Source organism: Anolis sagrei, chromosome 6 (assembly GCF_037176765.1).
Source record: "Anolis sagrei isolate rAnoSag1 chromosome 6, rAnoSag1.mat, whole genome shotgun sequence".
NCBI lineage: Eukaryota > Metazoa > Chordata > Lepidosauria > Squamata > Dactyloidae > Anolis > Anolis sagrei.
In genome coordinates, this window is record NC_090026.1 from 100,942,355 (window position 1) to 100,957,251 (window position 14,897).

Below are 14,897 nucleotides of genomic sequence, written 5' to 3' on the forward strand. Positions count from 1 at the left end.
GAAATAACCAAAACTAAGTCCATGGGCTAGTCAAAACCATGTGAAACTGAAAGTCAATTTAAGGGCATTCCAGATATATTTTGTGTGATGTAAACCTGTATATATCTTTTTTTCTGGAAAGAATGAATAATTTTAAAAATATTTTTTCAATGCTATGTGAGACAAGAGGGTTTGCATGGGATTCTTTTTTGTGTGTGTTTCTCCTACAAATGTTGTCCAAAAATTGTTGTTTAAGATTGTTGGGTTTGGTTTTTGGGGGCTTTTGTGCAAAATCTTGTCTTTTGTGCATAAAGAAACACTTTGTTTAAAATACACTATATTTTGCGTGCAGAAATATTTTTGAACAAGAGTTTTTGTTTGGCGAAAATTCCCCAAACACAGAAAATCTCATGTGTTTTGACTATTTTCTCAGTATATCAAAACATCCTTTCTTGCTGGAAGCAGACAAATTGATTGGTTTACTTTATATTCTCAGTTTTCACTCAGAACTAATTGAGAGATTCACATCTCTACCAAATCTAGTGTTTCTCTTGTTGCCCACTTGGAACAGACCTCTCCCCAAATTATGATGCAATGAAAAATTAAGATTTTTTTTCTCAGTTCATAGTTCAAACTAAACCGGAAAAGTGAAAAAATGATTTAAACCAGATTGGTTATAAAAATTTGTTTTCTAAATCCTTCAAGTGCTATAAGAGAAGATATATTACAACTCATGATTTTATAACACATAAAATAATACTGCTGAATTTCCACTTCCCTGATCCCATAGTTTAAAGCAACAAGTGCCTAAACCTTTCCAGCCAAGGAAAGCATTTTCTTAATGCTTCAGCTAATAGGTGAATATGAAGTTTCATTCTCAAAGGAACCGGGAGATGTGTGCCAAGAACGGTAAAAATGCAAAGGAGCACCGCGGGCATTCATTTCTTGGTGGACAGAACCCTTGTGTGTTGGGTCGTTTAAGGATCATTCAGCATACTTTTCACACTCCACAAAGTCCATGCCCACTTTTAAGCATGTAGTTGTTTATGTTATTAGTCATTATTTGATGTATTGGGTGGAGAGGATGATATAGCGTTAGGTATATGCAATGGTTTGCTAGAAAACGGAAAGACAAGATTGACAGGCTGCTAAAGATAGTTTGAAGGTCTTGTGGAAAAACATACAGGCAGTCCCCAAGTTACAACATCTGACTTACAAATGACTCATAGTTAAGAACAGGGTTGAGACAGCAGGAAGTGAGAGAAATCTACCCCTAAAAAGGGAAATTCACTCCTGAAAGAGTTATCGTGGGGAAAAGGGACTGCCTGTATTCAAAAATAAGAGGTTCTAAGCTGCCCTTTGGGGCATGGATAATTTTGAAAAGAGAACTTCAGGAAAGAGACAGTGTTTTCACATCCTTTCTAAGACTCTTCCCTAGCCCTGTCTAACAGAAATAAATTATGACACTATGAATTATTTGTTTGAACTATAAGTAGAAACAATTGAGTCCATCATTTATAAAGAACAAAGAGGATACTCATCGCTTAGTGGCAGTCCATCAATGTCAGCAAGAAAAGAAAAAAACTGTGCAGCTTCACCATTTTTATATCTAGAAAATAGAATCCAAGGTGCTTTGTCCAGAAAATGTCAATTGAATAACCATATATTGATTTTATGTGGCCTTCTAGAATAGAAGTGGGACCGTATAAACTTCTAGATATGTGCATACTGTTTAATTATGTTTTATGCTGAATTGTGGTTTTAATTATTGCAATTGCTATGTAACGGCCTTGTATTAGGGCCCATTGTAAGCCATCCTGAGTCCCCCTTCGGGCGTTAAGAAGGACGGGATAGAAATGCGGGAAATAAATAAAAGAATAAATAAAAGAATTAGGCGTATTTATTGTTCTTATTCTGTGTGAGGGTAGGGCATTATCGGTCCTCCAAACAATAATATTATAACAATAAAACTTTATTTCTATCCTGCCCTATCTCCCCAATGGGAACTCAGGGTGGTTCACAACATACAGTGGCAAACATTCAATGCCATAAAGTGCGACCAACATCAGACAATAGTGATACATTACAGCGAATTATACACCACACAATTAAAAAAGGTAATGACTTGCACTTTGAATTTGACTCGGAAATAAACTGGTAGCGAGTGGAGTTGCCATAACATGGGAGTGGTTCTCTCCCTGTACGGAGCCCCAGTTAGTAGTCTGGCTGATGATCTCTGGACAAGCTGAAGCTTCCAAACGATCTTCAAAGGCAGCCCTATGTGAAGCATGTTACAGTAATCCAGACAGGATGTAACTAAGGCATGGACTACCAACTAAGGCCAGATCTGGCATTTCAAAGTATGAGCGCAACTGGCGCACAAGCTTTAACTGTGCAAAGGCACTCCCAATCACTGTTGATACCTGGGCCTCCAGGGTCAGTGATGAATCCGGAAGGACCGCCAAGCTGTGTACCTGTGTTTTCAGGGGGAGTGTTAACCCATCCGATCTATATCCTGATCAGCTTTGTGACTGACAAGGAGCACCTCAGTCTTGTCAGGATTAAGTTTCAATTTATTAGCCCTAAACCCCTGAGCCGGCAGGACTGAAGACCGAAAGGTCGCAGGTTCGAATCCAGAGAGAGGCAGATGAGTTCCCTCTGTCAGCTCCAGCTCCTTATGCGGGGACAAGAGAGAAGCCTCCCACAAGGATGATAAAAACATCAAATCATCTGGGCGTCCCCTGGGCAACATCCTTGCAGATGGCCAATTCTCTCACACTAGATGCGATTTGCAGTTTCTCAGGTCGCTCCTGACACAAAAATTAAAAAAAAGCCCTCATCCAGATCACAGGCACTGGATCTGGATCAGGACGGCATCCTTGGCTTTGTTACTAGATCGAAACTCTAAATTTCTCACCATATAGGCTTCACTGTTCCTGTCACTATTCTAATGGCAAAGGAGAGCTACACCTACATTAATACTACCTGACTCATGACTCAATGCTATGAAATCATGGAAGATGTAGTTTTGAAAAGTCTTTAGTTCTTTATGCCAAAAGTGATGGTGCACCACTAAACTAGGAATACCAGGAATACCATTACATTAAACAATAGCAGTTAAAGTGGTGTCAAACTGCATTAACTGTACAGAATAGAAGTACCCCATGTGAAGAAATACAATAATAAGACTGGATGAGAAAAGAACAAAGGAAATAAAATGGAAGTTCACTTCTTTCTCCACACACACTCAGGCATTTTTGGTAAAATGTCATCACATTGCCAATGCAACTATACAATTGAAGCGCTTCCCCCATGACAGCCTCCTAAAACCAGGCTACTGGAGCATTGTATTTATATCAACAGGAACATTTTTTAACCAAGGAAGAGAGAAGACTGAAGAAAAAGAAACGAAAATCAAGGGCAGGCGAGTGGGTACAAACAAACTCCAGCCAAAGCCAGCCACTAAATACAGATTTTCATTTAACTTCAATATGTTTAATTCTAAGACAGGCATTTCTGATTCCATCCACCCAGTTGAAAAGGGAAAGACCACACCAGAATAAGCAACGAGGGGTGGCCAGATACATAATTTAATGACAGTGTATGGAAGCCACTACAGAAAACTTGGGGGTAGGCATAAGGGAGAAAAACATTCTATAGTGCGGTTGGAGTGGTAGATTTCTAGAACTGGCCCACAATATTTTCCAAGCCTGGGCAGCTTTTATTTGAAATTAAAATAGAAAACCGACAGCCATATCCCACATAGAAATTGACAGTTTAGCCATCACATGGAGCCTACCGAATAAGGATGATGGCAATGCTTTAGGGAGAAAGGACAGAAATAGCTGCAACTCTCCGCCCACAACATTATGCTGACATGGGGGGCAATCTACCAAGCATATCTCTGAGGATGTAGCTCAGTGGTTCTCAACCTTCCTAATGCCACGACCCTTTAATACAGTTCCTCATGTTATGGTGAGCCCCAACCATTAAATTATTTTTGTTACTTCTTCATAACTGTAATTTTGCTACTGTTCTCCACCGTAATGTAAATATCTGATATGCAGAATGGATTTTCATTCACTGGATCAAATTTGGCACAAATAATACCCAATACATCCTAATTTAAATACCAGTAGGGTTGTGGGGGGGATTGATTTGGTTGTAATTGCTGGGATTTATAGTTCACCTACACTCAAAGAGCATTCTGAACTCCACCAACAATGGAATTAAACCAAACTTGGCACGCAGAACTCCCATGACCAACAGAAAATACTGGATAGGTTTGTTAGGCATTGACTTTGGGTTTTGGAGTTGTAGTTCACCTACGTCCAAAGATCTCCTTGCCTCCATTTTTCTGCACATGGTATATTAATACAAGGAAATTATGAATACCCTGTCCAAGTGAATGTCTTTTTCCTGATGTAATGGCCAGAAGTGACCAAGAAACCACACTAACCTCTTTCTTCCAAGCCTGCCCATGACTTATGTGCTTATAATTAGAAACAGATACTTTAAAAATAGCAACAGAAATATAGCAGTCAGATCAGTTCATAGGCAAGGAGTACCATTTAATATCAGATGGGAATACTTTATCAGTTTTAAACTGCAACCCTAGACATTAGGGCTGGGCGGTTTCGTTTCGTTAATTCATAATTCGTTAATAATTCGTTAATTTTTTCAATTACAAAACGATAACGAACCATTCTGGAGCAATTATTTAAAAAAACGAATTTTCAAAAACGTTTTGTAAATGCTTTGTATTTCGATATTGTATTCGTTTCGTTATTGTTTTGAGGTCGTTTCATTATTATTTCCGCATGTCTGGGCCAGTTTTATGGTTTAATTAGTGAAAATAAATTATAATATCACACCAACAGTCAACAACAGAGGGAGAGGGAAGCTTCAGAAGCTTTTGGAGGTTTTTTAGCGTATTTCGCGGTCGCGTCCGCCATTAACGAATCGATTCGTTATTGTTTCGGAAATCGATTCGTTAATTTTTTACCATTTACGAAATTTCGTAAATATCGAACTTTTTAAAAGGAAAATTTTGTAATTATTTTAAATATTGAAACAAAAAAACCTCCCAAATACAAATCGATTTTAGAAACAAATTTTTCCGTTGTTACCCAGGCCTACTAGACATGTTTATTAGGGAGTAAGACCCATGGAAGTCAACAGTGCTTTCTTCTCAGTTAACGCTTATAAGGTTGCAGCGTACATTGATCTATTTTTGAAATAAATAGATAATATGGAAGCACAATTTCACTGAAAGGACAGATCCATTTACTAGTAAAGCCATTCCTAGACTGGGATTATCTGGCCACAGTATCCATGCTCTGATCACTTCAGCCAGACAACTACAATGCACTCCACATGGGTCATTGCTCGATGATGGTCTAAAGCCACAGTACCCAAACTGTGTTTCATGGAACCCTCAGGTTCCACAAAAACATCAATGGGGTTCTATGAAAAATCTTAAAAATCAAATTTAAAACAGATTTTAAAATAAGGTCAATTTAAGGTTGGTTTACAGTCTCCATAACAGCTATTTTGTACTACAACTATTACTATCAGGAATGAAGTTACGACCTTTGCATTTCAACATTTCATTTGCCATTTGCACAAGAGTGGTTCACATGTAGTTGATTTTTACACTGATTCCACATTTCTCTTTTGTTTTTTCTTTCCCTTTTTAAAAATATGACCTGTATTTAGGTTTTCATAAAAATACAAATTTTATAAAAACACTATAGTAAGTGCAATTTTGAGATAAAAGACATTAGGGATATTGAAAGACATTCAGAATAATTATAGAATATCAACGGTAAAGGTAAAACTAAAGGTAAAGGTTTCCCCTCAACATTGAGTCTAGTCGAGTCCAACTCTGTAGGGTGATGTTCATCTCAATTTCTAAGCCAAAGAGCTGGCATTGTCTGTAGAGGCCTCCTAGGGCATGTGGCTAGCATGACTGCATGGAGCACTGTTACCTTCCCATCAAAGTGGTACCTATTGATCTACTCACATTTGCATGTTTTCGAACTATGAGATTGTCAAAAGCTGGGGCTAACAGTGGGAGCTGACCCCATCCCGCATATTCGAACCATCAACCTTCTGATCAGCAAGTTCAGCAGCTCAGCAGTTTAACCCACTGCACCACTGTGGCCCCTTATCAAGTGTAAGTTACTCCAAAACTAAATGTTATATAGGAAATTGGGAAACGTATTTGAATTATAGTAAATGGTTAAACAAATCAGGGATAGAGTCAGGGTTTCATGAAAAATATATGTCTCCTGAAGGGTCCCATGACTGAAAAAGTTTGGAAACTGTTGATCATAGTCTTCTGCTAGTAGTGAAGGTTGCTGGCTAGGTGGCAAGCGAGTACACATATTGTAGTACACTCATTCTGAAATCTCTGGATTTCTTCTAACCAATGAATCATTTGACTCAATACAAGGTGAAACCATTTGCATATAAAGCCATATGCAGCTGAGCAACTGAGTATGGGGACTAGGAGACAAGGAGGACAAAAGGGATGAAGAACTATATAATGTTTACATTTATGATTCTATACAACTTAAAAATAAAAAGAATAAAAGTGATTGCCACAATTTTGGGAGGAGTGGCATGATACAGGACGGGTAGCATGATATGGGGTAGACTGTAGATAGTCTGGAATTCAACAGCCCTATAAATAGTTAAGCACTATATCACCCTTTTGCTGACTAAAGAAGATTCCTATAGAAGCAGAAATACACCCTGCACTGTTAACATTTTAAAATGTTTTTCAAAATCAGAAGTGGGCCTCCACTGATTCGGCTCCCTTTATTTTTGAAATCCAATCAGCCCCAGGAAGCCTTAAGGGTAGAAAACTACCTTCTGGACCCACTGGTGTTGTTCATCCGAGATTAGCCAGGAAAGCTTTATCCATGGAGCCTCAAAGTAATGTTTCACCATGATACCATACATAGAAGGACACTTTCCTGGTCGTCGCACCCCATTTGTGGAATCCTCAGTTCTGTCAGAAGGTCAATTGAATCCCACATACACATAGGGCTCTGTACATTTGAAAAACCACGATTTTATAAAATCACCTGAAAGAACTCCTTTCTAGATCTTCCTTTGCAACTTTATGATAGTGATTCCTAGAGAGAATATATTAATCAAATTCATTATTAACAAAACCAACAATGGTTAAAGCTACAAATGTGGTGAGCTGACTATATTCGTACAAGCTTTGAAGGAATAAGCAAATGTTTGATATGAGTTTTACTACTGCTTATATGCATCACTTTTATTATCTTTGACTTTGTGGTTTTAGTTATTTGTAATCTGTCATCATAACTGCATTTGCATGTAAATTGTTAGCTGTCCTGATTTCTTATGAGGAAAGGCATAAATCGACTGACAACAACACAACAACAATGGTCGCATTCTCCTTTGTGTTTGTTCAAACTTGATGTCATGAAAATCTCTGTATTTGTCCAGTCTTAGGAATAGATATTGTTTTACTTTCTGAAAATTGCCCTCGGTTGATAAAGAACATGGTGAACACTAGAAGTCTAGGATACAAGTTAAGGAACATTTCCTTTGCATATTTTCCAGATACATATAAAATGAGACTAAATAATAGCATATTTGCTTTCCACCGAGTAACCAAAGAATGACATCACGATAATCTTGTGCATAGCCTGCTTACTTTCCAGGCTCTGAGGTAACATGAAATGTTTGAATGTGTTGATATGCGTGTGTGTGTATCTCCATCTGAATTAGTGAACTCAGCCTTTTTTTCTTCTTCAAAGACCATAAGAAGGTATCCTAGCCAAGTGTCATCATCCCTTTTGATCACATGAGCTATAAATAACCAATGAGGAGGAAGAAAATCCACGTGGCACCTAGCCACCAACCTCGGTCTTTCCCCATAAGCTTTTTTAGGATGGTAGTTCCAATATGGTTCTAGCTAGAAATGCACTAGGGACCCGCAGTTAAAATAACTGTGGGGATTTTTTAAGTGGCAAAGCATCAGCAATCTTAAGTCCTTAGCTCATTCTTAAATCCAGCTTATTCTCCACTTTTGGTTATTTGCGGTCTAAAAGACTATATGACTTTTAGTGCATTTTTATCAGAAGCACTGGGGAATCCTGGCTGTTATGGGAGAAATCATCAAAACGTTTCTGACAGCCATGGAATCCTTCCCTACCATGCTCAAAGAAATAAACATCCACCAACACTCTTTATTTTTTAATATAGCTTATCAATGCTGCCTCATGAGCAAAGGAATGCTTGGATTACACACAAACGACAAATTAAAATTTCATCATGGTTAAAACCGGGTCACACGATCTAAAAGCTGCAAGCACTGGGGAATGGGCAGTGGCATCATCTGTATAATGTCCACATTTTTCCAAATGAAGCAGAGAGTATTGTCGAAGGCTTTCATGGCCGAAATCCATGGGTTGTTGTAGGTTTTTCCAGGCTATATGGCCATGTTCTGGAGGCAATTTTTCTCCTGACGTTTCGCCTGCATCTATGGCTTACCTCTGAGGATGCTTGCCATAGATGCAGGCGAAACGTCAGGAGAAAAATTGCCTCCAGAACATGGCCATATAGCCCGGAAAAACCTACAACAACCCACGAAGCAGAGAGTGTTTGAGGACCGGGACATCCGTAGGGATACCAAGGTGCTTGTTTATAAAGCCATTGTCCCCCCAACCCTGCTATACGCCTGTGAAATGTGGACTGTCTACAGATGTCATATGCAACTCCTGAAATGATTCCATCAGCTCTGCCTCCGAAAAATCCTGTAAATCTCTTGGGAAGACATGCGGACAAATGTTAGTGTGCTGGAAGAAGCAAAAACCACCAGCATTGAAGCAATGCTCCTCCACTATTGAAGCGATGCTCCTTCGTTGGACTGGCCACGTTGTCCGAATGCCTGATCACTGCCCCCCACCTGTGGAACTCACTCCCCGGGGAGATCAGATCAGCAACTTCCCTTCTCTCATTCAGGAAAAAGCTGAAAACTTGGATGTGGGACCAGGCTTTTGGAAACTCTGGCAGCTAAAAAGAAAGACCATAATGATGGGCAAATAAGGACGAAGCCTATTGGACCTATGGAACTCGAGACACTGACCATGAGACTGTTTATTGTTGTGCTATTGTGTTATATATTGATGTTTTTAATCTGTTAATTGTTTAACTATTGTAATTGTTTTTATAATTGTATGTATTTGGATAAGGGCATCGAATTGTGCCTTCTTTTTGTAAGCCGCCCTGAGTCCCCCCTGGGGGGTGAGAAGGGCGGGGTATAAGCAACAGAAATAAATAAAACACTCTACTCTGAACTAAAGAATGGGAAACAGAATGTTGGTAGACAGAAAAGAGATTTAAAGATGGGTTTAAAGCCAAACTCAAAAACTGTGGCATAGACACCGAGAACTCGGAAGCTCTGGCCCTTGAGCCTCTAACTGGAGTTCAGCTGTGACCAGCAGTGCTGCAGAATTTCAAGAGGCACGAATGGAGGGGGGATGGGAGAAACGTTTCAAGAGGCAGGCATGTCAAGCCCACCCTGAGAAGGCCACCTTCCATCTGGAAACCTATGTCCTCACTGCAGGAGAACATGCAAATCAAGAATAGGGCTCCACAGCCACCTACGGGCCCACCACCAAGACACCACATCTGGAAGACAATAATCCTCAAGCTATGCAGGATCACCTAAGCTAAAAAGATAATGTCCACACAGGCTCTTACCTAAGAAATGGGGATGGGCGATATTGAGACACAAAACTCTCCTGTCCACATCCAGAACATATAAACCAGTGATCCTCAAATCTGTTCATCCCCAGGTGTTTTTGCCTTCAATTCCCAGAAATCTCAGCCAGTTTAACAGCTGTTAGGATTTCTGGGAGTTGAAGGCCAAAAGATCTGGGGACCCACAGGTTGAGAACCACTGTCATAAACATTTCAACATTAGGCAGAGAACATCCAGTGTTCTCTGTTCAGGAAAAAGGCAGCTAGCTCTGCACAGAACAGATCTAATGAATCTCAATAGATTTTGCTACTGTTAATACAATTGACCTTATATCAGCTATTGTTTACTGCCCTTTGTCTCTGGTGCTCATATAGCCAAAAAGGGGAGATGGTCTCTGCCAGCATTGAGATCCCTTCAAACCATCTTACCTGACAACAGAAGAAATATCTGTGATGAAATGTAAGCATATGATTCGAACAATTTCATTCCCCCCCCCCCCAAATTACCTGTATGCTTAATTTTTTTTCTTTGCCTGATGAAAAAGCCAGTGAAGCTTTAAAAAGCTTGCATCATTTATTTTGTGCTTTTTTTAGTTAGCCCAACAAATGTATTGCTGTTTTGTGGAAGGGAATGCCCTGCCAAGGTGGAGAGTTCAACAGCCTGGGTGCCATAACAGAAAAGACCCGCTCTGCCACGTCGCCTAACATGTTTGAATGTTGGCTCCACTGTCAATCTGAGTAAATGGGCATGTATCACAGGACCACAGCATCATAGAGTTGGAAGAAGCCCAAAGTACCATTCAATCCAACCCCCTGCCATGCAGGAACACAGAATCAAAGCACTCCTGACAGATGGCCATTGAGCCTCTGCTTAAAACCTTCCAGAGAAAGAGACTCCACCACACTCAGGGGCAACATATCCCATTGCCAAACAGGTCTTACCATCAGGAAGTTTTTTCTAATGTTTAAGTGGAATCTGTTTGCCTGCAATTTGAATCCATTGCTCCATGTCCTAGTCTCTAGAATACCAGAAAACAATCCTACCCCCCCCCCAAATGTAACATCCTTTCAAATGTTTAAACATGGTTATTGTAAGTCCTCTGAGCCTTTTTCCAAGCTAAACATATCCAGCTCCCTAAGCTGCCCCTCATAGGGGTTTGCTTCCAGACTTCTGATCATTTTGGTCGCTCTTCTCTGAACACATTCTGGCTTATTTATTTATTTATTTACTTACTTACTTACTTCATTTATATACCGCTTTTCTCAGCCCTTAGGCGACTCAAAGCGGTTAAGAACAACAAAAATTCAATGCTAAACATCATAAAAACAATTAAGGGACAGTTAAAACAGTAGCATAATAAACAATTAAGCATCAATATAACAAATCATTAGCGTCTCATCAGTAGAATAAAAATCCAATCTCATCATCCGTTACTCCGTGTTCCTATATTCATTACACTGCCTAATCAAATGCCTGCTCAAACAACCAGGTCTTCACTTTCCTCTGAAATGCCAATAGGGAGGGAGCAATCTAATATCTGTAGGATCCACAGCAGAGGGGCCACCACTGAGAAGGCCTTGTCTCTCGTCCCCTCCAGGCGTGCCTGTGCTGCAGGCGGGACTGAGAGCAGGGCCTCCCCGGATGATCTCAATGTCCTAGCTCTTGAATTATCAATATCCCTCTTGAATTGTAGAGCCCTGGACTAGATACAATATTCCAGGTTAGATCTGACCAAAGGAGAATAGAGTGGGATTATTACTTCCTTCAACATTATTCTCCTGTTGATGCAACCTAGAATCTCATTGGGTTTTTTTTAATTGCCCCATCTTACTGTTGATTCATGTTCAGTTTGTAGTCTACTAAGACTCCTAGAACCCTTCCACGTGTACTGTTTTCAATCCTATATCAAAGGGACAAAAACATGTCCTTTATTTCACTTGTCAACCCTAGTGTAGACTGTATCACCTCCTCAAGACAGAGAGAACTTGGGGGGAGGGGGATTGTCAAAGCAGACACACCCCTCATTTTGCAGACATTTATTCTTTATTTCTTGCCTCCATGGGTAACATGGAGCAGTGATTGACAGTGATGAAACATCTGTGCCAGAAGTGCTTGTCAAACAGCAATTGATGAGAACTGTACCAATGATCGCAATTCTCCTGTGCTATCAGCAAAGCTGGTATTCACTAATGCTTTCTGCACAGATGCCCTGAAATGCTGCAATATCCGTTCAAACAATATTAAACAGCACACAGGCTGCTTTGGAAAAGAGGGCAGAAGAAAATTTATGTGGGTGGGAAAGCATATGCTGCCAGCTGAAGGAGGAAGTGGTATACCACACTTACTTCATAAGTGTGAGGTTTTTATAAACGAACTCCCTTGAGGATTGTTTAAAATAGACAGAAAATGACACACAGTCTCCAACTGGGCTATGTTGTTGTTTTAGAAGATTGTATTCAGTCTAAAAACATTCACATGCTTCCTAGCACTCCTTCCAAAGAGGATCTATTTTTAACTCCAACCTCTTCCGAATGGTAGGCAGATGACACTGAAGTCTTCAAGAGCATCTTGTAAGAGACACGTCACTGAATTATCTTACCTGGCAGTGAAAAACATATTCAGGGGTTGTTTTCTTAAATTTCATGTTCCAAACCAATGCCACTCCATCAGGTTCGTGCGGGGCATCTTCATTGTTATTATATGAAGCAACCATCAGCTCAGGGTACTGTAAAGAATACGATATGCTGTTACTATTATTTTAATTAATATACCCCCTTTCTCTCAATATGGGACCCAAAGTGGCCCACAATACAAATTACAACAAATGAGCTGAAACAATATGTGGTAGAAAGGTTTTGAAAGTATTAAACAATCAATCCAGCCGAATTTGAACGTGCTGAAAAAGTTCAGTGCTGAAAACAAATTATATAAGTGCATAAGTTCAAATGAAAATAATGAATAGCAAACCACTCCTCTTAGTGTTCCCCCAGCAACAGCAAGAATATCCTTCTGGGTAACTAAGCCAGGAAATCCCAGTTTGATGGCCCCCCACGAGGGTCTGCCTCCAGGGGCAAACCAAGAATGGGCAACTTCGAAGTCCCTGAACAGACTCAAAAGTGGAGTGGGCAGATCAAAAGACAACCTGGCAAAATGGCACTACCTAGAAAAATCCTCCACCATGTGCGACTGTGGAGCAGAACAAACACCTCCGCATCTGTATGCTTGCCCACAATGCCCTGCCTCATGCACTGAGGAAGAACTGTTTAAAGCTACCGACAATGCGGTCGCTGTTGCTCGTTTTTCGTCTAAAAGTATCTAGCTGCTTGTGCTCCCTTTATTTTATCAGTTTTATACTTATTTATTTATGCAAGGTTTTTGACACATAATAATAATAATAATAATAATAATAATAATAATATATCTGTACATAATGATATAGCTTGGGTATGGAATCTAAGTCTAAACAAGAAATGTATTTAATGCTTCATATATGCATGGAAGTAATTTTGTACAATATTTTAAAAGAGTTTTCTGCATGAAACCACATTTGTGTACCCTGAACCATTAGAAAGCAAAGATGTCACTATTTAATCTACCTTTGTACACAATTTTGGGTTCTTGAGCATTTTAGAGTATGGCATTCTGGACTCAATATGTGTTTTCATCCAGTTTTCTCATACTGGCAAAAGTTTCAAGGTGACTTACAATAACAAAAACGAAAATACATGAAAATATGAAACTACAACAAAAAGAGAGAACCAAGTAAAATATGAAGCTAGAAGTTTTAAACCTTTTTTTTAAAAAAAAATCTGATTTAAAAAACAAATAGCTACTGGTTTCAATGTTCTTGAAACCTGCATGGAATTAACAAACAGAGTTGTGTCTGTGGAAGAAAATAGCCAATTTTTATTTTGGTCTGTCTGCTCAAAGAAAGATAAATATGAAATCCAAATCTTATGCAGACGAAGGACACTAGTGAGAAAAGATCATGATGGAGCTAGCTGGCTGGTTCTTGTTTTCAATGTGTTCTTCTTCATAATGTGTGCAAAGAAATAGTTTTTCCCCCTCACATGATATGTAGTGCAGGCATCTGTTTTTAATATTGACATGAAACTATTGGAATTATAATGCCTAAATTATGTACAGTGATTGCCAACTCTCTGCTCCCCAAAAGAGCTCCACTGCTTTTTGCTAGCCACATAATGAACAGAAATTTACCCTTATATAATTTTATTCACCCCTTCAGGATTGTTTTAATTTCTATCTATTACCTAGCTGATTTTTGCCTGTCACTATTAAAGGTCTTCAGATCTCATCATAAGAAAAGTTGGTAATTACAGATACAAAACCAGCTTCTTACAACCCCGTTCACTGTCTTCACAGTGTGAAGAGACATTAACACCATATATTTTGAGTTCTTTGTGGATTTCTAACATAGAGTTGGCTCTCACCATTTGTGAGTTTGACTTTTGAGGATTTGATTATAATATTCTCTTTGCTTTGTGTTAACTATGCTTTGGATAACATAGTTAACACCCCTGTGGTGTTTGTTTTGCTGTCTGTGCCCCTGTTAAGAATATTTCACCTCCCTTTATGTCCCTGTGATAATTGGATTTTTTTAAAAAATGGCTTCTTGTGGAAATGATGATTGGAGACCCCTTTTCTCCATGACCACTGTTTCAGGAGTAAATTTCCCTTCTGTGGGGTAGATTTTTCTCACTTCCTGTTTTCTCACCCCCATTCGTAACTATGAGTCATTCGTAAGTCAGATGTTTGTAACTTGGGGACTGCCTGTATACACGAGCCAAACATAGATCAAAGCACTCCCTGGCATTATAATATTTAGTGACACTGAGCATAGTTAAGGTGTATTTCCCAAAGAGATAAGCATTTGGATAAAGACCAGGTGAGACAAGGACACCCCAGAACAAAGAAAGGGAAACCGAACATGCTTGCATGCCTGAGGGGCTGAACAATTACATTTCGGCAGTTGCCTTCCAAATGGGTTTTATCTCATTGTCCTGGGAATACAGTAACTTGTGCTTGTTTTTTCCTCTTAACTATCAGATAAGAATTCCATGTAATTTCCAGCTCCTTGAACAGGCTAAGATAAGTATTTCCTCAGGCTTGTTTCTCATTCTGGTGCAAATCCACATAGGCTTACTGG

General features: G+C 39.4%; 1 protein-coding gene across 6 annotated transcripts in view; it reads right to left on the bottom strand.

Moving 5' to 3' along the window:
- DYNC1I1 (dynein cytoplasmic 1 intermediate chain 1) overlaps positions 1-14,897 on the bottom strand; it is a 238,670-nt gene that overhangs the window by 95,719 nt on the left and 128,054 nt on the right. For all 6 annotated transcript variants that reach the window (XM_060782223.2, XM_060782221.2, XM_060782226.2 and 3 more), the window contains one exon: positions 12,330-12,455. In XM_060782223.2, the coding sequence (XP_060638206.1) occupies positions 12,330-12,455 (126 nt within the window). The remainder of the gene's footprint in view (positions 1-12,329; positions 12,456-14,897) is intronic.